The following is a 25,090-nucleotide window of genomic DNA, read 5'->3' on the forward strand; positions in this document are numbered from 1 at the left end:
TAGCACACGGTGCTGTGAGATTCATAAGAGAAATGAGGGGGGCTCTTCAGCTCTGCTTGTTTCTTACCTCTCGCTCTCCTTCTTCCCCTCCATTCTCCTCTCTCTCCATGTGGGCATGGCTGGCTTCTTCTTCTCTCCTCTCTCTCTCTCTCTCTCTCTCTCTCTCTCTCTCTCTCTTTCTCTCTCTGCCGTTCTACAATAAAGCTCTAAAATCATGAAAAAAAGAAAAGAAAAGAAAAGAAAAGAAAAGAAAAGAAAAGAAAAGAAAAGAAAAGAAAAGAAAGAAAAGAAAAGGAAAGAAAAGAAAAGAAAAGGGGGTGGAAGGAGCGGGGCTGGGAAGAGAGAGAGGAGGGCAGGAGAGCTTTCTCAGGACTCTCTGGGCCTGCTGCAGGAGGACCCATATTTCAGTCACTCTAACTGGCCTTCTCATCTTCCGCTGGACTTGAACCTGTGTCTCTGAGCTTCTAAACTGGCATGCTATTTTACCAACTCCATCCCTGCACCTCTGTTTGCAAAGCCATGTCTCAGGTTTGAAAACTCGGGTGTCTTAAAAAAGTACAGTTGGCTGAACACCACCTCCAAAGATTGTGATGTCGTAGGGCTTGTGAGAATACTCACTCCCAACAAGCATCGAGAATGCTTCAGACTGAAGATCTTCCCAGCTTCTGTGGGCTTCCATGTAGATTTCTGACACACCTCCTAGATTCGATCAGCTCTTCCTGTCACATAGTGAATAGGATCTCTCGCTTTAAAAAAAAAAAAAAAATGGCTTCAAACCAAGAAATTAAACTGAATTCTCTTTTATTAATTAATTATTTTATTTATTTACATCCCAACCAAAGAGCATACACAGGCTGGTCCGAGGCCCCTGGCACATATGTAGCAAAGGACTGCCTTCTCTGGCCTCAGTGGGAATGGATGTGCCTAATCTTATAAAGTGAATTCTTTAATGATATCCCATGATCCAGACTTTGGGAATGGTGTAGCAGACAGAGGTAAAACAGAAATTAGTCAGAAGGGCGGGCCAGGAGGAGCTAACCACAGCTTCCTGTTGTCGTTGCAGTTCTAGCACACTGGTATGTTAGAATTGGTCACGATGGGTACTAAGACCCTTAACCCTGTGCCTGCACCTTCCCTCCAGGTTCCTGGCTCATGTGAGCTCCTACACAGAGACACCAGTGGTAGCTTGCATAGTGTCAGGCTTCCTGGCCGCTCTCCTCTCTCTGCTGGTGAGCCTGAGGGACCTCATAGAGATGATGTCCATCGGCACGCTCCTCGCCTACACCCTGGTCTCTGTCTGTGTCTTGCTTCTTCGGTATCAACCTGAGAGCGACATCGATGGTTTTGTCAAGTTCCTGTCTGAGGAGCACACCAAGAAGAAGGAAGGCATCCTGGCTGACTGTGAGAAGGAAACTTGTTCTCCTGTGAGTGAAGGGGAGGAATTTTCCAGCCCAGCCACCAACACCTGTGGGGCTAAAAACCTGCCGTCCTTGGGAGACAATGAGATGCTCATAGGGAAATCAGATAAGTCCGCCTACAATGTCAACCACCCCAATTACGGCACTGTGGACATGACCACAGGCATAGAAGCCGATGAATCAGAAAACATCTATCTCATCAAGTTGAAGAAGCTGATCGGACCCCGTTACTACACCATGAGAATCCGGCTGGGCCTTCCAGGCAAAATGGACCGGCCCACGGCAGCGACCGGGCACACGGTGACCATCTGCGTGCTCCTGCTGTTCATCCTCATGTTCATCTTCTGCTCCTTCATCATCTTTGGCTCCGAGTACATCTCAGGCCAGAGCTGGTGGGCCATCCTTCTGGTCGTTCTGATGCTGCTGCTGATCAGTGTGCTGGTGTTTGTAATCCTGCAGCAGCCAGAGAACCCCAAGAAGCTGCCGTACATGGCCCCCTGCCTCCCCTTTGTGCCTGCCTTTGCCATGTTGGTGAATATCTATCTCATGCTAAAGCTCTCCACCATCACATGGATCCGGTTTGCGGTCTGGTGCTTTGTGGGTAAGCAATGTCTTCTGGAGCCTTGGGCATTCCCCTTTTAAGGTCTTGAACAGGCTTATCCCAACATTATGCCCTAACTGGATAAGACACCTCCATCGGGCTGGTTCTATGGACCCATGCTTTCCTCATTGGTCAATAAGCCAGTTACCCCTGTTCTGCCTGATATGCTCTTGGAAGAACGATGCCTATCAATCCATTACTTCACTAAATATCCAATTACTGAAAGCTCTTCTTGTGTGAGAATAACTAGTGTCAGAAAAGGTGTTCTCAAAAATGAATAACCATTTTTTAAAGACATAAAGTTACTAAAGGGAGATCATAATAGGATGTGGGGGATGGTTGCTTAGATTTCTATATTAGAACTAAGACTTCTGGTAAATTATAAAAGAGTTCACTGATCTTAATTTGACCCAATTAAACTGAAAGGTCAATCACAGTCTAACTTTTTAAGTAAAGTATGAGCCAAGTGTGGATTGGGGCATTATTTTTCTGACACAGCTCTTACCATGCCACCATTTTACATCTGTCAGTTCACACTGGCTTTTGTAAATAGCCACCAAGGTCCTTATGTCACCCTGTCAAATGCCAATGAAAGGTGTCTGTCATGCTCCATGCTTGCCGACCTTCGTCTGCTGTTAATGAGTGACCTGACTCTGTAGAGCCTCTGCCATCTTCTGATGCAAATGCATGCTATTCTCAAAACTCACTTCACTGACTTCAAGAGCCCATGCTTCCCCAAGAAATCTAATTTTGACTTTGTGGTTCATTTGTACTACACTTTTGTCCCGTGTTGGTTCAGTCTGACCACTGATGAGGTGGCTGGGGGTAAATCAGGGATAACTTGAAAGGGACATCTAAGCAAATTTTAAAGTTCACTTTTCACCGCTCTTGTCCTTGGTAGTCCTGAGGGTCCCCAAATACTTAGCCAAGGAGCTTTGCAGAACAGGAGAATTATACACTAAGCATTCCAGGCCTAATAAAGCAAGAGAAATCGCCATGGATTAATTGGTCAGGTTAAAGTGACAGGCATTCACATTGATCAGCAGCCTGCCCACTACTTGAGGCCAGTGTGAGCCTAGAACAAAGCACCTGTGGAATGTGCTCAAGAAATACTTCTTCTTTTGGGGGGGGAGTTAATTTTTTTTAATTATTTTTAATATTTTTTATTACGTATTTTCCTCAATTACATTTCCAATGCTATCCCAAAAGTCCCCCATACCCTCCCCCCCACTTCCCTACCCACCCATTCTGGACATGCAAAATTTATATGCCCCAGTACAGGGGAACGCCAGGGCCAAGAAATACTTCTTAAAGGATAGTGAAGGCCGGGCAGTGGTAGCGCACACCTTTAATCCCAGCACTCGGGAGGCAGAGGCAGGCGGATTTCTGAGTTCGAGGCCAGCCTGGTCTACAGAGTGAGTTCCAGGACAGCCAAGGGCTACACAGAGAAACCCTGTCTCGGAACCCCCCCCCAAAAAAAAAAGATAGTGAAGTACTTCTCAGAGGAGAGAAAAGTGAGAATTGCCAGAAAGCACTTGGAAAAAAATAGGATGTGGGTGGTGCTTGAAGGGAAGGTGTGGGTGGGACCTGAATGAAAGATGTGGGTGGGGCTTGAAGGAAAGATGTGGGTGGGGCCTGAAGGGAAGGTGTGGGTGGGACCTGAATGAAAGATGTGGGTGGGGCTTGAAGGAAAGATTTAATGAGATGGAAGGAGGAAAAACAACTGAAAAAAACAGCAAGTTTCTCCAAGAGAGTTCAGTTCTCCAGGCCACACTGTGTCTTCCCAGAGCATTTTGTCCCAACCTTTCCGTCTCTAGTTTAATTCTGTGTTAAGGTTTAGGGGGAATTCTCTAGAGGACGCCCCACTGGCTCATTGATATTTTCTCCGTTTGTATGCTTTATGAACACGTTCTCATCTCTCTTCACACACACGTCTGTACTGTAGCTAGCCAATGGGAGGGCTGCTCTAGACAGAAGTGACTGAAGTGGATAGGAAGATTTTAGTTATGTCAAGTGAATGAAAACAGGTATCAATGCATGTTCACAGGTTCATTGAACAGACAAAGCTGGAGGAGCCTCCGCATGCAGAACAGGGGTGCCCACAGCCAGCTGCCCATCCCATGAGCCATACTGCAGCTAGTGTTAGAGCTTACAGCTTTCTAGAACATTTAATAATTCTACTCTTTCACATTAAAAAAAAGAAGAAAAACAAAATCCCTTCCTACATGGGAACCGTGTGATTTCACAAGTGCTCCTGCTTGGGAAGACGCTAGAGGTCACTGGTTCTCAGTCTGTGAGTCATGACTCTTTGGGGGTCATATGTCAAATATCCTGCAGATCAGATATTTACATCACAATCCATACCATGGCAAAATTTCAGTTATGAAGTCACAATGAAATAATTTTATGGTTGGGGGTCTCCACCACATGAGGAACTGTATTAAAGGGTCTCAGTGTTAGGAAGGTTGAGAACACTGCTATAGATAATTTTTTTCTTTAATTTAAAAAGTGAAACAGTAAAGAAAAGATCGTTGATTGGTATACACAAACCCTTTGTCTCATAGGAATAATTAAAAATACAACACTGTTTACAAGTTATTGTGAGGGACTGGCCTCACTGTTTAAAATCTCATGGCAATCTCCATTGTGCGGATAAAGAAACAGTAGCTTCTGTTTAAGGGCACACAGCCCAAGTCTACAGAGCTAAGGTTAGCACTCTGGTGGAGGAGGGGGTCAGAGCCCTTTATCAGGGCCAGGACAGGGATTGGTGGTAGAGTGCTTGCCTGGTAAGAACAAAAATCTGGATTTGACCCCTGGCACCACAAACACACTGTGAGCTTCTTATATTAGAGTGCCCCGCCCCGCCCCCCCCCCCACGGCCACTATGTTAAACATATGGCCTGTCACCACCTCTGTCCCGATCGAGTGTACAGAGGAATAAACTAACACTCCAAAACGTCAGATAACCAAAGTGAGTGGAAGAGGGGATTCTTGGGTCCAGATACCTCATTTGTTCTGAGGTTCATATCACCCCCCATCATGTACCTCTGCACAAACTTTCTTATTTGCTCTGAATGTTTGGTGGGACTAAAACCTGACATTGGCCCTGAATTTTTGGGCATATCACTTATGTTCAGGGTCCTGGGCCTCAGTTAACCGTCTGCTGCTATTTCTGTTTCAAGTTCTGAGTAATTTCTGAGCAAGAATCCCATGCTTTCTTTTTGCACAGAGACTCACAAATTTCTAACAGGTTCTGTATCACATCTGTGGTTCCCGTGGTATCAAAGGGGTCCCTATGGCAGTGAACAGTACCAGGTTCAAACCCAAGTCCTGTTCCAGCCTTGACTTATAAATTTAGAAAATTCTCATAAGTTCATGGAGCTTTGGTTTATTCATCCGTGAGAAAATGATGGAGAAAGTAATAAGAAACACTTATCTCCTGTTTTTCTTTAAAAAGCTCTGAAGTGACTCATTGTCCACTGACTTGGGCAGGCTGGCTATCACACAGCAGAACACAATGTGAACCATCCCCAACTCCAGGGGCCCTGCTTGTTATCAGGCAGAGGAAAACTCCCTGAGCGCGGTCAAGCATGGAGTATTATTTATTTTAGAGCTTGGCCAAGAAATTTTTAATGTGCAGCCAGGTTTTCAAAAATCTATAGTCTTCTAAATCAATACTTCCCAAAATGTCATCTCAAGCCAGCGGTGCTAATATCATGGTGGGCGAGCTAGGATGCAATTTAAGACTTAACAAGCCTTCTAGGTGATTCAAAGTCACACTCAAATTTGAGAGCTGTTGCTATGGAGAGAAGACATTATCAAGCAGGGAAGGTAATTTAATTACAAAATCTGTTTTGCAAAAACAAAATTTTTCCTATATACGTATAGCCACCCCATAGCCCCCAAATTGGGTTATAAAAATACTTAATGATCTTACACAATTACAATAAATATCCCTCCTCTGAATTCATGAGGTTCCCAGACACCGGCTGTTCCTTCAGCTTTATGCACACTGTAACTTTCCTAGGAAGAATGGTAGAGATTATTTTTAAATGAAGCTTCTTATGAAATCAACTGCTTCTTGACAAAATTTCCATGGTTAAAAGCTGAGTCATAATGGGGTGATGTTCTGAGACATGCTCTGTTATCCTGCCTTCTCTAAGTGAATCTTAATCACAGGATTTCTGTAACAGTGTTTTCTGAGCTTTGACCTTCAAAAGAGCATAACTCACGGAGCCCCTTCAAGACTTCCCGGCACGTCCTTGCAATTAGACAAGAGAAATGATACAGACAATAAGTGTTCATTAATCCCAACAAAGTGAGCCCAACGCTGTGTTCAGTGACTCTCCTCTTAGTGGATGTGGGCTGGTAGAGCATCTCCAGGGCTCAGACACCATCTCAGGAGCTGTGATGTACTCGCATGGGAACATGGCAAAGTGGGATGCTCCAAGGTCTCTTTCAGGCCTAACCCCCCTCCCCAGGGCAAGTCTAAAGAATTCATTCTCAGGTAGCCTAACTCACTGGTACCTTTACCATGAGAGCAGCCATGTTTTCATTTCTAATTTATCCAGTTCCTCTGAGGAAGATGAAGTTTTGTCTTTACATTTGGAAAACAGGACTAGAAATTTGGACAATGTGTTTTATGCCAGGATATAAATATTCTTTTCTTCCTACTGTTTTTTCATTCATTCGTTGATGCAGTGTCTTTAAGATCCAAGACGGGCCTCAAATTCTTTATGTGGCACCAGAATAACCTTGAACTCCGGACCCTCCTCTCCCGACCTCTTTAGTTCTAGGATTACAAGCATGGTGCACCACCGTGGTTGGGTCATGCAGTACTAGTGATCAATCCTGGGGTTTTGTGCTTGGTAGGCATGCATTCACCCAAAATGAACCTTGGCCTCAGTCCCCAAAATGTAAACATCGCCCTTGCTGGTCTTTGTGTGAGCTGCCATTTAAAATACTATTGGAAATAGGAACCCACCATTGTGAGGAAGAAAGTTGGAAGGAAGAGTGCTGGGATAGCCCAATTCTTGATGTATGTCCATCAATCAATCGGACTGACATGCTTCCTGGTGGAAGAGGTGGAAACAATCAGCTTTTCAGTGTCAGTCATGCTCAAGAGAGTGAAGAGCAAGTCACAGGAAGGCCTCACAGGAAGGCAACAGGGATGGCGGATGCTTAGGAGAGACTATGGAGATGAAGCTGGTCTATATGGCCCTCTGCCTACAGAGGGAGGGCAGTGCTCTGGACACAGGCAAGCATAGACAAGAAGGAACAAGGGATTCAAGGGGCTCTGCCACCAGACTCAGGCAAAAGAATGTAAGGAAAGGGAACTGTGGAAGAGGTGGAGGCCCTGGAGCCAGTGTGTGTGGTGCACATCGAACTCCCAGCCTTTGGCTTGTGCTCTCCAACAGTGTTAGTGAGATAGTGGCTCCATTCTGGTCCCTTTGTAAGTTGTTGCCATGTGAGCCTGATAAATCAGACTGCAGTGAATATTCTTTTTCAGGTCTTCAGTGGGCAACGGATACATTTTTCTTGAGTGTCTGTGCTCTGTGAGATAACATTGGATTTTCCTTCAATCATCAGCCATCACAGGGCTCAGATGAAGACAGGGTCCCAACTACACCTTACAGATGAGACACTGACTTAACATTAGACCAAGTGCAGGGCCGGATAGAGCCCCTCCCATCCAGCCTGCTCTTCCTGGTCACACCACATTAAACAAACCTCACTGTTAGTACAATCTACAGGGTTCATGGTGGTATGTAAAAAAAAAATAATCAGGAAGGGTAGGAGTTGGTGGGGATTGAGTGGGTGGGGCGCACACCTCATTGCCCGCAGGTCTCCGCTCCCGCCCTGGCAAATGTCTGTTTTGGAAAGCTGATCCCAGAACAGTGAAAATAAAAGGCCCTTTGGGCATAGCAGAGTGTCTCAGCTATCTGCTGCGGGCAGGGCTTCCTGCTGGAAAGCGCACCCCAGGAAGAGGTTGCTCCACCCAGCCTGGGGTCAGGTGACCCACCTCCTTTCAGTCCAAGCACAGAGCTACAGGCAGAGGACCAGGAGCTTCCTTGGGACTCTAGAGATCAGAGGCCCAAAGTTGGACCCGAGTATGTGCCTGCAGAGTTGGCAGTCTGATCTTACTGTTTATTCCCCCCACACACCCCAACTCTTTTCAGGAGTGAGTTTTCTTGCATGTTTTGCCTCCGCAGGACATAGGGTGCCTCCCCTGTACCCCACCCAGGCCTCCTTTCCCTTGAAGCTTTGGAGTCATTTGCTTAGTTTGCCCAGGGTGGAGCCACCTAAACTGGGAAGTGTTTAGTCAGCTGGTGCTCGGGCACCCTGGCATCTTGAAGGCAAATTCAATAGTCTCTTCCCTGGAGACTCCTAGGTGGGACAGGATCAGCCCTCATCTTCTAGCAAGAGCAGTGAGCTTCAGGGCTGTTCGGATGGCGCATTTGTTGTGTAGTTAACTTCTCTAGGCTGGTATCTGATACAATACATATTTGTGAAGAGCTTCAAGATCACAAAGTATCTATTGTGGAAAGAAAGTCCCTTCATTTGCAGTCCCTTCATTTGCAGTCCCTTCATTCCCTCATCTTGTCTAGCCTGAACCTCCCCCAGGTACGTTCTCCACTATGGAATTTCATCTGGAAAAGAAGCCAAAGGTTCCCTTTTAATATTTTTCTCCACTGGTCCTGTCAAAGGATACATGGTCATTACCTTGCTAGGGGCCAGTGTTCACCTTGCACCTATTGTTGAACTGCCAATAGGCTCCAGTGCTTACTACTGACCCCTGTCTGTCCTAGCCACACCAGACTCCCCACCAACACCCATTATCTGAGACCTCTCCAGCTTGGCAGCAGAGTCTCCAGGACCCTGTTAAACACAAGCACCTTCTCCCTTCTGAGCATCTATCGCACCTGCCATTAGGTAGTTGATGATAAATATAACACATGCAATAGGAAATCAGTAATTTAAAGTGCATAAGAAGCAGCAGAATCAAATATTCAAGTACAATAAAATATCACGTTCACTAACTAGCAACCTTATTCCATATACATACTTATAAAACTTTAACTCTGGGTTCTGCATACGACAGAAAACACATAACCTTTGTTTTTCTGGGCTGGCTTATTCATTTATTACAATAATTTCCAGTTGTATCCAGTTTCTTACAAATGTCATGAATTCATATTATTTTTACTGCCTCATAAAAAAAAGTATGTGTACCACATTTTCTTTATCTGTTCATTTCTGGGTGGACTTCTCTTGATGGACCATGCCCTGGCTATTGTGTTCAGTACAGCTACAACCATGGGTTCTTATGTATCTCTATGGCGTATTTACGTGGAATCCTTCAGCTGTGTACTTAGACTGGTGTAGCTGGGTCATAGGGTAATTTTGTTCTCAGTTTTTGAGGAACCTCCACACTGACTTCCACATTTACATTTCCACTAGCAGTTAGGAAGGACTCCCCTTCCCCTGCCTGTAGTTATTGTCATCTATTTTCTTTATTTGTTCTTACTTTCTGTGCATTCGAATTTTGCTTGCATGTATGTGTATGTGAGCTGCCAGATCCTCTGGAACTCGAGTTAAAGACCGCTCTGAGCTGCTATGTACATGCTGGGACTTGAACCCAGGTCCTCTTAGCCATCTCTCCAGCCCTCCCCCAACCCCTGTCATCTATTTTCTTACTGATGGTCACTCTGACTGGGATGAAATGAAAACCTCAAAGCAGTTTTAATTTGTGTTTCCAAGCTGGATAAGGATATTGGACACTTTCTCAAGTAGTTTTTAGCTACTTGTGTTTCTTCTCTTGAAAACTGTCTATCAGTTCATTGGTACATTTATTGACTGATTTATTTGGTGGTTTGAGTGTATATTTCTGTAATTCTTTATGTATCCAATACTAATCCCATCTGATGTATAGTCAGCAAACATCTCCATTTTGTACAGCCATTTTGGTTTTAAGCTTGGTTCTACCTCTGGCTTATGCTAATAACCAAACCCACCCTCAATGGAAAAAGTTTTGCCATCTACAAATTTTTACAAAAGAATATGATACAAGCCTGGTGACAGTCCTAATTAAAAATGTTTCCAAACTACTTAAAACAAGGGTGTCACCATTAGAGTAAGAGAATGATCTCACACGGTGGGGAACATTTGTGGAATGCACGTAGCATAATGAAGAGTGTTTAACACTGTTGTATATTAGTTAATACGTTAAAATAGTATTATCCTACAATGAATATTGAAATATTTTCAAACCACCTGGAGCAGGGAGGAATTTGTTCCAGTGTGATCTGAGAGGGAGGGAGGGAGGAGGTGGGTGCAGGAGCTGAATGAATATCGTGTTACTCTTTTCACTTCTGTATATTCTTATGAGCTTCAGAACAGAAGGCTCAACATCTCTGGGCATGTGGCTCAGTGGTAGAGCTCATTCCTAGCATGTTCAAAATTCTAAGTTCAACACCCCAGTACTACAAAAAAAAAAAAAATGATGTTCAAGAACACAAAACTGCCTCCCATGGGTATCGACTTCATCTGTGTTCTCTAGAATCTCTCCTGAAAAATGGAAGCAATAGGAGAAGTCAAAACCTGCAGAGCCCAGGCAAGGAGATATGTGGAAGGGTTGCTCTGTGTGTGTCTGTGTGTCTGTGTGAGTGTGTGTGTGTGTGTGTGTGTTTGTGTGTGTCTGTGTTTGTGTATGACTGTGTCTGTGTGTGTGTGTATGTCTGTGTATGTGCCTTTGTATGTGTATGTCTGTATGTCTGTGTTTCTGTTGAAAGACCCACAACGTGAGGACTCGCCCACGTTCTGACTCAGGAGAGGCGACACCCCAAATCACACAAGAAACGGTCTTGCTGCAACTGCAAGAGGATTTTTATTCGAGAGCGTTCTCGGGCCCATGGTCATACACCACGCAGGGGTATTGGACTATGGCGCCCTGAGTAGCTGAGTAAGGGGGTATTTAAAGGAAGAAACCACAATTCATGGAGGTGGGGAGGGCGTTGTTGGAAAATACCAAAAATACCAGTTAAGAGTCACAAGGAAGTATAAAGTCACAAGTGTCAGGTTATCTCTCAAGACAGTTTCTAAGAGCCCCTAAAGATAGCACATTTGCATTGCAGGTTCCAGTAATGGTCAGGGTGCCATTCTTTGAATTGAACCCAGGAAGCGGGTAGGTGGAGGAATGTCGCTATCTGTTTTATGACCAGTACCTGGAGCACTAAGCCACAAAGGCTACACTCCCAAGCCTGGGCCCAAAAGCCTCGAATTTTGTTTTTACTTTGCTATACTTTTTTAATACTTCTTCACTGTCTCTGTGTGTATACATGTGAGGCGTGTATGTGAAGATCAAAGGTTGACTGCAGTGTCTTCCTTGATTATTCTTTACCTTAACTTTCATTATTTATTTATTTATTTATTTATTTATTTATTTATTTATTTATTCATTTGATACAGACTATCTTGTTAGACTGGTGAACCTAGAGTTCACCAGTTTGGGTAACCAGGCTGGCAGCAAACCCCAGGGATTCACCTGTCTCCACCTCTCTAGCTCTGGCATGTGCCATTGCACTGGCTTCTTACATGGATTCAAAGAATCCAAATTGGGTCTTCCTGTTTGTGCACCATCTGTCCAGTTCCTAGTGCCTTGTTTTTTCTGCATCCCAGTTCTCTGCCCATGAGATGCAGAGTCCCTCTTTCTCTGTCTCTGTCTCTCTCTCTGTCTCTCTGTCTCTGTCTCTGTCTCTGTCTCTCTCTCTCTCTCTCTCTCTCTCTCACACACACACACACACACACACACACGCACACGCACACGCACACGCACACACACACACACACACACACCTCAGCACCTGTATAGCGTTTTGAGTGCCTGGAGAGACATGCACTTTGACTGTGACCAGAGGACCTGGGCACACAGTGCCAGTGCCATGTGACCGATGGTTTAGGTGGCTTGGGATTCCCAGAATTCCTGAGGTTGCAGAACTACCTTATGCATCTCTCCCTAAGCCAGCTGAGGAGAGAAGCTGAAGCACAAAGCCCTGCTTCCACACAGCAGGCCTTCAGCCCGCTGTTTACTCCTCCACACAAAGCCCTTGTTTATGTGACAGATGGCAGTTCCTGCTCGCTTCTCTCTCCCTCCCTTGCCCTCTGCACTTGTTCCCTCTGGTGCTCTGTCCTCTCCACTTTTTCTCTTCTCCCACCTTCTCTCTTGACTTCACACCACTCATCCTGAATTGACTCAGGGGCCAGCAAAAAAAAAAAAAAAAAAAAAAAAGCAGTCAGAATTTAAGATGCTAAAAGATGGTTCTGTCTACCCAGGCTGCCTGAATGCACTGCCCATCACAATGCCTGTATTAGCATTTGAAACTATGGAGGAATGTCACAGCAAACAAGATAAGACCCATTAGCATATCTGTGGCAGGTATGCATATACATGCTCCATCTGGGCCTGGCACTCCCAAAGAATACATAGACCTAACTCACTAAATATTTACTGCAATAAGTGTATCATCAGTCAGCTTAGGGAGGGAAGTGTGAAGAATTGGGTGTGCAAAAGACCTTACCCAAGAGAAGGCTGGTTCTGGTTCTGCTAATGTCCCCCAGCCTCTGCTTTTCCTGTAAAATGAAGTCATTGGATATGTTGTTCACCTGTAGAGTCATCTCTGGCTCAGTTATCTGTGATGTTAGAGCCACTACATCAGGACCCATAACAGGAGTCTCCCTGATACTCACATATCTGCTCTGGGAGAGAGGAAAGTGTGCCAGAACCAATGTCACCCAGTAACTGAGTCACATTGCCCTGTGTAGGGGCAGGGACACGGAAGCAAGGGAAACAGAAAAGTGGTCAGTTCAGTGGGAGAAAGAACTGCCTATAAGCTGCATCAGAGAAAGGAGAGAGGGAGAGAAAGAGAGAGGGGGGTAAGGGGAGGATTAATGTAGCAGGAGTAAGGGGCAACGCTGGGCACCTGCCTAGATGCTCAAGAGAAATGAGCAATGATGAAAAACTAAGCCAGAGAGAGGTGCTGCTGGTCCCACATGGTCACGTGCAATCCTCAGTTCCCAGGCATGCTCCAAACAGGCTTTCTCTAAGCATGCACACACTGGCCCTTTTAGAGGAAGTTTGAATGGGGGTCTGGTTCCACACAGTAATAACAGTCTGGCATAGCTACCTCCACCCACCCCCCAGACAATAAAGACTCCCCCACCCAACCCCCACCCAAAAAGACCAGGCTGCTATTTGAGCCCAAATATCTACATCTGCAAACGATTAACTCCAGGCTTTATTACCAATTAGGACCATAAATCTCTGCTTTCTTTGGCTCCTGCAAAGTTGATTCCACTGACTGGTGGGGGGCTGGAAGGAAAGTCATTTGAGACAAGAGGGGAGAAATCCAAACTTAAAGAGACAAGCTTCAGAATCAAGATGGAGCATGAGTTCTCAAGGGCCAGAGCAGGGCAAGCTGGCTAGGTTTGCCTTCTGCGCAAACAGCTGAGCACATGGCCAGGGTCAGCAGAGATAAAGATGCTGATGCTGCCGACAAGGGATGCTGGACCTCAGTGTCCACACCATAGCCTCAATTTACCCCAGGTTATCCACTAGTCACTGTGACTCTAAGGGACAAGGGTGGGTTTTGTTTGAGTTTCTTTTGTGCATATTCTGTGCATGTGTTAAGTATGTACAATGTGTGTGTGATATATGAACACATGTGTTCAAGTGCTCAAGCCTCTTAAAGAACATTGAGTGTCCTGCTCCATCACCCTAACCTTATTCACATGAGACAGGGTCTCTGAATCGTAAGCAGGAAACTCCAGCAATCCTCCTGTTCCTGTGCCCGTCACTATGTTCATCATTACAGACACATGCATGCCCACTCCAGCTATGTCTGTGTGTGTGTGTGTGTGTGTGTGTGTGTGTGTGTGTGTGAGAGAGAGAGAGAGAGAGAGAGAGAGAGAGAGAGAGAGAGAGAGCGCTGAGATGCAAACTTGGGTCTTCATGCTTGTGTAGCAGGTACTCTTGCCTACCAAGCAAGCCCTGCTTCTCACAGTTTCCAGAATAGAAGGCTGACAGGGTAAACCATAGGTCCAAGGATGTGTCTGTTGGAATGACAGACTGGATTTAAACCCAGATCCCACATTCTTATAATAGGTTCCCTAAACCTTGCCTTTACAAACTCTGAGTTTCAAGGGATTTTCAAATTGAAAAAGGAGGCTAACATGCTTTTCAAAAACATGGAGAAGAAACATTAGCCCTGTGAGTGGTGCGCTTTGACAGAAGGATGCATTTCCTCTGGCTAGAGTGACGTCAACACAGAGACAGTGCACCAGGCTGTGTTCATCAGGAATTCTGGTTCATTCATTTAACAGACATTACGGACCAGCTTTTGGCCAAGAGTGTACACTAGAAGCACCCAGCACAGATAATTTCAGGACAGATGTCGTACGCGCCGTAACAGTGGCTTGTACCACTAGGCAGTCTGGAAGTCCACATTGAAAAAAGAAGCAGCTTAGGGGTCAGAAACAGGCGATTCCATTGGTGAGTGTGAAACACCAAGATAAATCAGAATACTATGTGTCTATCGCTAAGAGGCAGACAGGTGCCAGGGCCTTACATGGAGGCCTGGGATAATAAAGTGTTCTGAGAAGGTTCTGACTTTATGGTGATTTGGGCAGAAACATTACATGCAGGAAAGGCAAATCCATAATCGGAATAAGTATCTACTCTAATAAGAACAGTGTTGTCTTTTCCACGGAAAAAGTGGTCCAAAGTAGTTAGCCTGCCACCACCAGGTTGCAGGCTGGTCACCCAGGGGATTGGTGCCATATCTGGCACTCAGTGTTGGTCTCTGCTGTTGGCAGATCTGGCATTCAGCCCCAGCCATGGTCAGGTCAGCACTGATGAGTGGAAGTCCGTGTTGTTGAACCCATGCATAACCCCCATCTCTGCCACCATGGCCACTTTGTTCATGGACCCATTGAGCAGTGACAGGGGTGGCTGGAGAAAGAGGCTGACCATCCACAGAGCTAGTCATCCTATCTACTTGATTATTGAACTCCTCCTCAGCTGAAGACACGTTCTGATGAGCATTTACAAGGGACAGAAGGGTCTTTATGCCCTTCATCCGTCTGCAGAGCTCTAACCATACCCTTCTTTCCCACATTGTCTTTCTCACCAATTTTCCCATCATGCCCTTTCCGAATCTCTGACCAGCCAATCCATCAGCTACAGCCTGTGAATCAGTGAACATTCACACATCCAGATGCAAAGGCAGCATGAAGAGTGTGTCACTGGGCCTGACTTGAGCTTTCAAAACCTCAAAACCTACCCCCAGTGATGCATTTCCACCAATAAGGCCACACCTCCTAATATTTCCAGATAGTGCCATTCCCTGGTGAATGAGCATTCAAATGTATTAGCCTATGGGGGCCATTGCTGTTCTAACCCCCATAGGGCTGTATCACTGATCTGTAAGTACAAAGCAGGGCAAAAGGTGCAGATTCCTGGTCTATAGCTCTGTGAGAGTCATGATGGGGGTGGGGGTGAAGGGATAATGATGGAAGCAAGATGAGGGCTAAGGTGACTGAAAAGGTCCCGTCTAAAGGGGCAGCCATCTCTCACCTTCAGCTAAAACCTAACCACCACTTCCATCCCCGACCCCCGCCAAGAGTACGAGCACACTGCCTTGGAATGCTTAGCAGAAACTGTAAATGTGGACTGCTGTACACATCTTCTCCTCGACGTAACTCTGGCTTTGTTGTTGACTTGTTTTCCTTGTCTGAGACAGGATCTTACCACTCTGGCCTCGAACTCAGGTCCTCCACCCTCAGCCTCCCAAGTGCTAGGATTACGGATGTGCCCCACCACTCTGGGAGATCTGTCCGTTTTTTGTGGCTGAGCATGGACATGGAGTCTGTGCCTGCTGGTGGGAGGCCTGGGTTTGTACCCGGGTTTGTACCCGTGTATGTGGCAGCCAGAGGACCACCTCAGGTGCCTTTCCTCAGGAGTCGCGCACCTTAGATTTGAGATTAGATTTGAGATTCACCAGCTTAGCTAGTGTGGTTGGCCAATGGGCCCCAGGGGTCTGCCTGATCCTACCTCTCTAGGGCATTTATTTTAGCTAAGACCACCAGAAGGGGCTTTTTATGTGTTCTCTGGGGCTGGAAAGGGCATTAATTCAAGTCTTTCCAAAACTTGCTAGATCTAAGAATGTACATCACCCCAGCCCTAGTCACGTGTGATCTCCCCAGTGGCCCCCGGACCCCAGATAGCTGTTTATTCATTGTGCTTTCCCCCTCCCAACAGGTATGCTCATTTATTTTGGGTATGGCATCTGGAACAGCACCTTGGAAATCAGCGCCCGAGAGCAGGCCCTGCACCAGAGCACGTACCAGCGCTACGATGTGGATGATCCCTTTTCTGTGGAGGAGGGGTTCTCCTACGCTACCGAGGGCGAGAGCCAGGAGGACTGGGGTGGGCCCGCCGAGGACAAAGGCTTCTATTACCAACAGATGTCAGATGCGAAGGCAAACAGCCGGACGAGTAGCAAAGCGAAAAGCAAAAGCAAACACAAACAGAACTCGGAGGCCCTGATTGCAAATGACGAGTTAGATTGCTCTCCGGAGTAAGACTAACCGCGCAGGAGCCTAGAGAGGGTGGTTTCTTAGTAAATCAGCCTATGTGCTAGAAGGTGGAAACTTCTTCCAACTCTCATTTCACAAACCCAGCCTTCCCCCAAGGTCCATCCCCAGGCATAACCTGTCATTTGCTACTTTTGCTCTTCAGGGGAATTCTGTCGAAGGGTTTTACCCAGGGCCCTTAACTAGCCCTCTTGTTAAACAAACAAACAAACAAACAAACAAACAAACAAAAATCAAACTCAAAAGACTACATGAAATTCTGTTAGTGAGATGCCCAGCCGATGGCAGCAAATGTTTGCTTTGTAGGATGGATCTTAGTGCTTCTTACAGAGACGGAGGAAGCTTCCTCCATCCCAGATGAGAACACAGCCCCGGGGGAAGGAGCCACAAAGGTGGTGACAGTGCAGTGTGAGGCAGCTGTCAGCCCACCCAGAGCAGCGCTGTGAGCTCCTCCCCCAGGTCAGTAGGTCAGGCTGTTTCAGGACTTTCTCTGTCAGCAACACTGTGTCCTTACATCTCACCTCACCTTCCCACTAAACTAACCGTGGAGGAGACCCACGGTTCCTCACTCACCAAAGTTCTTACAGTTTCCAGACTATAATTTTAGGATCCAGAAAGGACTCGGAGAACACATTCCCCCACAAAGCACCCATGCAGACACAGTAGTATAGTTAGACCCACCATCAGAACTTGAGGGAAAAAAGGTAAAAGCTTAGATAGCAATCTCTTGCAGAGGTCAGAAAAGCATTGGCAGACATGAACTGTCTGTCATGCATTCCCTTATACCAGATCTTAAGCTCCTGCCACGATGGTGAAAGGGCAGAGGTGGGCTGTGACGCCATGCCTCTGATATGCCTGGAATAAGTAGGCTATTTGTTTAACAATCTGATAAAAGTAACTCGGCCACTGAGATCACATTACAAATCCTACTTCATATTTCTAAAATTATAAACTCTGCAGAGGTTTTTTTTTTTTTTTTTTAATTTTTCAAGCTAGGCAGCCACTTGGCTGGCTGCTGCTGTTGAAAAACGGTGGTGCAGAAGGCCAGGGACTTAGGTCACTGAGCTCAGCGAGATCACACTCCCACACGGACCTCATGCTTCAGAAGAGCTCGCTTTTAGAGTATTTTTTCCTGTTCCTTCCCAAAGTACTTTCACAGAGCCCCAGAGAAATGCTACCTGGTGACATTTACGTGTAGGCCACCGGCGGGATGCTTAAAAGAATTTTCCCAAGCAGGACAGATGAATTTGTGACAGGAAAAGTCTGTGAGTTCTACCCCCCCGGCAGCCATGGACCCTATGGCTTCAACAGCGGGAGTACATGAGAATTTTCCTCACGCTAAGATTTTTGAGAGAATTTTCTGGAAGGAGGGCAAAGAGCAAATCCCTTCTTTATCATCTGCCAAAAATTCTCCTGAGAATCAACAAACATTCTCCTTTCTTAAAGTCTGAAGCTCGTGTCCTCTTGGCATGTACTAGAGTTACAGAGAAAAGGTGCGCTTCCTGCTGAGCTAACTCACTGAAATACACCAGTGGCTAAGTGGCAGGCATGAGGAGACCTGTAACTTCCTCCCTTGGAGCTTACAGTACAGGGAGGTGCAGTTTTGGAGCCCCATGACCAATGCAAGAGGCATACCAGAAAAATATCAGTTGAAATTATTTTTTAAGACAATGCATAATAAATTGCATACCATGCCCCTAGCTGGTTTATGCCATTGCATTCAAATAATTACAGTTTTTAGATCACTTCATATTAATTACATAGAACCCAGTATATTCATGGTATCATTTTTATGTAAAGTCTAACAAAACTGTGTATCCTCTTTCCTAAACTTAACCATCATGATCCAGTGTCTGGCCTGCGACAAATCACCCTGGAAAATTCACTGTCAAATTGATGTCATGATGTTAAAAACTAAGTTTTAACTGGTTTAGGAGCAAGAAATCTGCCTGGTTAAATTGCATCTATTAAGCTGCAGTCATGGGTAACCTTCTCTCCCTTAGGTGTGTTTAGAAGAAATATGGATACAAAGTGACAGATTTTCATGTGAGTAGAAAGTTTCCTTTTACTGATGGTGTTGAGGTATAAAAGTAGCAGTGGTCTGGTGGCAGCTGTGTGCATCTTCTGTAGCCTAAGAAGAGTGAGCATGGGTTGTGTTAGTTAATGCCATTGGTGTTGATTCTGTGCAGAGCCAAGGAATTACTCTCATTTCATAAGCCATTTGTCTCCGTTGGTAGCTTTGGATGTCTTTGCTCTCTTCGTTTTTCTAACATTGCTGGGGTCATCTTCTTAGCTATCTTGGTTTTTTAAACATTGTTTGGAAAGTTTTCTCAGGTCCATAGCAAGGTTCATTGTGTTTCTCAGCTCTTATGGAAGAGTCCCAGGTTTCACAAGGCAACTGTCAAATACCATCAACCACAGAAATGACAATATCAGCTAACATATCTGAATACTGTATTTGTGAGGCTTCATTAAAAGAAGGGTCCCTTTATAAATATTTATCTTAGGAAATCTCTTCTGGTGGGTTTCAGTGTGTGTGAAGCCAATAATTTAATATCTTTGAATTCTATTTATTTACCAATACTCTGCATCATTTCAGAAAGATTGGAGGCAGCTATTAAAATGCATGTGCTCCAAAACAAAATGGGTGGACACAACTGAAACAGAAGAGAGGCTAACACTAAGCCAGAAGTATGTATAGTGCACAAGCGCAGAACTCTCAAGGGCTTGGCTACATTTTCCGATGAAGGGTGTCTTAGTCAGGGTTTCTATTCCTGCACAAACATCACGACTAAGAAGCAAGTTGGGGAGGAAAGGGTTTATTCAGCTTACACTTCCACATTGCTGTTCAATGCCAAGGAAGTCAGGACTAGAACTCAAGCAGGTCAGGAAGCAGGAGCTGATGCAGAGGCCATGGAGGGATGTTCCTTACTGGCATCTTAGAAAATAATAGTCTTGTCAGTAATGACGACCAGTACTGCTACATGATTAAAATAAGCCCTTCCCCCATGAGGGCACAGACCTCTTTAATTCCACAGGGAAGCTTCAAGCCTAAGTTGCACTAGCTACATTGTGCCTGCTGGGTAGTGGCTATTAAGAAATAGCAGCTAGGTGGTGGTGGCACACACCTTTAACCCCAGCACTCAAAGGCAGAGGCAGGCAGATCTCTGAGTTTGAGGCTAGCCTGATCCACAGAGGGAGTTCTGAGACATACAGGGATACACAGAGAAATTCTGTCTTGGAAGGAAAAAAAAGAAATAATCTTGTGATAGGTTGCATGGGAAAACTGAGTAAATGAATGAAATAGAGAGGAATCAGCTATTCGGTAGTTATTCATACTGCACCCACTGTGTGCTCTAGTGTATTGTGATGCCATAATATGTGAAAGGCTTCGCTCCTAAGAAGGAGATCTGTGGCTGGCCAGACAGACATGGGGTCAAAGGCATGCCTCACCTCGCTTCACTTTGATCCTTGGACCCTGCATGGATATGAAAGGAGAGTACTGACTCCACCTCATTATTCTCTGATGTGAGTGTTCCGGAACACAGGCACACATGCTCACCTCTGAGCTCGTCATTGCTAAAATTCAGTCACTTTTAGAAAATAAGACCAAGAGAAGTGTCTACACTGCTGAAAGGGCTTCAGAAACTTAACACCCTTTAAATCACTCGTATTAGAAAGCACATTACCAGAGACTCCCTCTTCTAAATATACAGAATCATGAAGAGAATTTCCATCTGTCCCAGTATCCACCTGAGAGAGACTAGGGAAAATCACTGTCTCGTCTGCCACTGGGTTTTCACCAGGGGCTGAGAGAATCTCTGAGATCCAGACAGAGGTTTCCTACCTTATGTCTAATGCTCTGTGATATATAAAGTCAAAAGACAGGATAAGGTGAAGCCAGAACGGGATCAGCTCAGGAAGTCCTGGGGGCAGTGGTCCATTCTTAGACTCCTGTCTTGACATAGGGAGTGGGCCAGAGCTGGCTTCTATTTCCTATGGAAGAGAGCTAGGAAAAGGTGCCGGGGCAAGGTGGTGGGGTTTCTCTGCACTCTTGTGCCTGGTTCAAAGAGACTTGTTAAGGCAGGGGTTTCCAACACATCTTTAGGAAGCCTCCCTCTGTCAGTCCTGCTCCCCGGTTTTAATGCTGATCATTCGTTTATCCACAAAGAGGCCCTTTGGAGACCCTAAGGCCAGCCGTGAATCAGCAGTGGCCTGACCTTGTAAAAGTTCCCAGTTTCAGTTAACATTATTTCAGGCTAGAAACAGCGCCCTAACCAACAGTCTCCACACCAGCAGGACCAGAGGCTGTCTCCTCCCAGAGCTGTCTCGGAGTATATGTGTGAATGCTGACAGACAGACAGACAGTAAAACGCCTCTGCCAGCCTTGTGTCCTGCTTTACTTTCTCTAAGACATTAGAACAGGGACCGTCTCATTTGCCTTTTTTTTTTTTTTTTAATCCTTAAAAGCCACTTCCTTTCTGAACCGCTTTCCTCATGGCCGCCCCGCTCTCTTCGCTCACTGCGTTTCAGCAGCTCACGAGTCATTCTGAAACACTCAGGCACATGCCTTTTGCCAAAATTACTTCTCTGAGAAATATAGAACATGGAGCAGGAGAGCGAGCTCAGCAGTGAAAAGCACTCGCTGTTCTTCCGCAGGACCTGAGTTTGATCCCCAGGGCTCACCAGTGGCCTCCTCCGCCCACCTGTCACTCCAGCTCCAGGGGCTACAGTGCCCTCTTCTGTCCTCCTCGGGTACTGAACTCGCGTGAACATACACACAGTCACATACACACATATATTTTTAAGTAAAAACTTTTTTGAATAAACATGGGATATTCTCGTTTCCTGTTTAGGGATTAAAAGCCCCAACGTGTTTAATTTAAAGTCTACCAGAAATACATATGTATTTTGCCATATCAGCTACAATAGTGTTAAAACCGCTCATCAGTACTCTCTCATGCATGGAATTACACAGCCCAAAGGAGACTTCCACAGACACCAGGGTTGAAGGCTCCTGACCACAGGTGACGCTAACCTCTTACTCCTTAAGAACCTTTAGTGCACATTAGATCACGTAGGGAAGAGAATGGCGCTCTGTTAGAACCAGGAAGCACGGGCAGCCTGGGTTTCTGTTAAGAGCCCCCTCTGTGCTCTTGTTTCTGTTTCCACTTTCCTGACATTAACACTGGTGGTATTAGCTAATGGAAACTGGGTGGTATGAATTCTGTGAGAAGCACAGACTCTGAAGGGCTGTGTTCATTCTGGTGTTGGGATGATGGCGTCCTGGTCCAAGGACATCCACTGAGTGTGGTGGCTGATGGCTGGTCATGTTCACAGTCAGAAAGTTGAGACATCACATTGGAAAGCATGAGCACCCACTTTCCAAAGCGGAGACTCTGTTAATGTTGTAAACGCACCTAAATACCTCAACTCTCTGGGCTGAGAGAAGGCGCTTCAGGCTTGTAAGAGGGCGGCTCACGTACTCATTCCACGAAGTCACACCATCCAGACCCGACATGCTAGATTTTCTCACTGTGGAAAAGTAACACAACCATTCAATTCCTATCCCAAAGTTATAAATACGATCTGTAAATTTCACTAACTTGGTTCCGTTTCGTTTGGTCTTTAACGAGTATAACTCGCATTTGCAGATGGTGATTTCTGGCGTGTTCTCTGCTGCTTCCTTTTTCCTGTATGAAATTGCTGTATTGTTACTGTGTGTTCGTTTTGTGGTTCCTAACTCCCATTGGTGCACCATACAATGGGGTATTGTAACGTTCCTTGACGAAAGAGATAATATGCACATGTACTATAAAGTGTGTTTTATTTTCAAATGACTGTGGTGTTGATAATATTTTGATTTATCAAAATACTAAGGGAAAGTTATAAATTTACCAAAATGTGTATATTTTAATAAATGCATAAAGCTTTATTGTGTGCCTTTACATTTAAATTTTTGGTTATTAAAAAGAAAGTCAGAAACAAAACTGTCTTGCTGTTAAATATTCATAGTCATGTGAAACCTTTACTCGAGAATGTACCAGAGGAGAGAGGGGAGAAACGAGAGATTTCCCTGCTAGTTCACCTCACAGTGCCTGAAGCCTGCTACTTCCCTCCATTCCCAAATGGAGATGTGGGAGTGATGCTTGCCGTCTGTGTTTCAATTATCCTCCGTAGAAAAGACAGAGAAGGGCTCCCATTTAAAACTACTCTCGTTATTATGGAACATTCATTTTTCAGCATCAAAATACTCTTAAAATCCCAGCTTATCAACTAGCAAATGTAAAGCTGCAAAACATCAAAACCACAAAACCTTTCTTCTCCTTGGAGGACGGTACAGAGTATCCGCTCTGGAGGACTCTCCGGGAGAAACTTTCTCTGGCTATGTTCTACATGTGAGCACCACCCTAACCCCAATACCACAGCATCTCTGCCCCTCAGTAAGATTAATATGGAACATTCAACTCATTTTTTCCTATCCATCTGAAAACAAGTAGGAAAACACTGCCTGCCCACCATCCCAACTCAGTCACCATGGCATAAATGGTGGCTTCATCTTGTCTGTTTCAATTCCAGAGTTATACCTGATAACTATCCAGGCCTGGTGACACTACCTGTAGTCCCAGCACTGGTGATATCGAAGCAGAAACATCAGACTTTGGGTAGTGTTGAGCTACATTGCAAGTCCAAAGAAGCAGAAACAGGAGGGTCCCTAGAAGCCCCAGAAACCCAAGGGCCAGCTATCCTGTTACATGCAGTGAAAAATAAGCAAAGACCTGTCTCAGACAGATACCCTAGGTTGTCCTCTAACCTCTACACGTGCATCATCACACGTGTGCACACAAGAACTTACATGATCTCATAAGGAAGAAGACAGAGATGAAAACTACCATATTCTAGTTCGTGAATGACGTAGCTGCACACTGGCTACCTAGGCTACTCTCTGGACTGCTGACCTCCAAAGAGGATTGGCCCATCTGGTCATTTGGCCTTGAGGGTGGTGCTCATTGTCCAAGTCCACAGCCTGACACAACTCAGTTGTGACTTTCCTGAAAACTGGTGCCTCTCCATTCAGAATCAAAGTCTTTTCTGGTCCACTTTGGAAGCCACTGCCTGTGGTCCTGAAACCCGAGGGTCCAGATGCACCACTTCAGGCTCAGGGATGCAGCTGTCCTCTCCTCCAATAACACACTGCCACTTCTGAGCTCTGTTCGAGGAAGCTTTGAGGCAGTGTGTGCCACAGAGTCTCTTAAAGATGGTAAAGAGCTTTTCATACAGCCATTATTGAAACTTACAAATAGGCTACTAATGTTAGGATGCTAGATAAAAAGTAATAAACACTAACAGCTAATTGTTCTATTGTTTTTTTATTTTTTAGGTTTTTTTGTTGTGTTACATTTTACTAATCTGTGTCCTTGATATTATTTATAGCCCTTTCATTTATGTAAAGGGACTACTAGACAATGGTGCTCCCCCTCTCCGCAACTCTAGCAGGGCCAGTTTTCACCACTGGCTTGAAATTAACCGTGGCGGTAGTGGTTACACCATGCAAATTGACAAATGGTGTTTTAAAATGGCACTGGCTATTGTTTTTGGCGAGGAGTTTATTATGCACACGTTTAACCGTACATCATTACTTTCCTCCTTTCCGACTAAGTATACCAGTAATCCGCCCACTACTAGGAGACATGCCTGCTCCTACTGTAGCAGCTACTGTGGGGAGGGTTTGAAAGGTATTTTCCCTTCCCTCTCCTCCCTCTGTTTCTCTTCTCCTTTCCATCGTTCAGTGAGAACAGCAGGTAGGTTTGCAATCATCCTTTAGTCTGACTAAACCTCCCTAGTGCAAAGGGTCCTTTGCCTCGGGGATTCTTAGGCCCGTAACTGGTAGAATGATTACCCATTTTTTTCCTATTGAAAAAACTGCAAATCACACCAGAAAGAAGTCAAGCGACAGCCTAGGACCAAAACGTACCACTATTGAAATTGACTAGATTAATATTCTAAAATACAACCCTGTTGCCCGGATCTCACAGGTAGAAGGCTATTGAACACGTGTTAGAGTGCAGATACATTGAAAGACATGGAAGCTGCTGTAGTTGCTATGGAAAATGATAAGACATTATCTCCAAAGTGTTCCACCCAAGAGTCACCACATGATCCAGCAATTTATATGATATGTACTATATGTATGCAAAAGAATTAAAAGCAGAGTCTTATAGGTATGTGAACACCCCTGCGCACACCTTCTCATTCACAACAGCTAAACCATGAGTCAACCCCAGGTGCTCCACGGTGGATCAACAAAAATGGAAAATAGCAACAATATTCTACGTTCAAGGGGGCAGGAAATCTGACACAGGACACAGGGTGAATTCTGAAATGTTATGTTCCATGAAATGAGGCAGTCATAAAACAGCAG

The 25,090-nt window shown here is 45.2% G+C and overlaps 1 protein-coding gene across 2 annotated transcripts in view; it reads left to right on the forward strand.

Moving 5' to 3' along the window:
- Positions 1-22,606, forward strand: part of Slc7a14 (solute carrier family 7 member 14) — a 105,850-nt gene extending 83,244 nt beyond the window's left edge. For both annotated transcript variants that reach the window (XM_029474776.2, XM_021158661.3), the window contains exons 7-8: positions 1,142-2,019; positions 16,334-22,606. In XM_029474776.2, the coding sequence (XP_029330636.1) occupies positions 1,142-2,019; positions 16,334-16,656 (1,201 nt within the window). In that variant the 3' untranslated portion in view covers positions 16,657-22,606. The remainder of the gene's footprint in view (positions 1-1,141; positions 2,020-16,333) is intronic.
- The last annotated feature ends 2,484 nt before the right edge of the window (positions 22,607-25,090 follow it).

The sequence above is a fragment of the Mus caroli genome, unplaced genomic scaffold (assembly GCF_978045245.1).
Source record: "Mus caroli unplaced genomic scaffold, Mus_caroli_1 scaffold_3, whole genome shotgun sequence".
Lineage (NCBI taxonomy): Eukaryota > Metazoa > Chordata > Mammalia > Rodentia > Muridae > Mus > Mus caroli.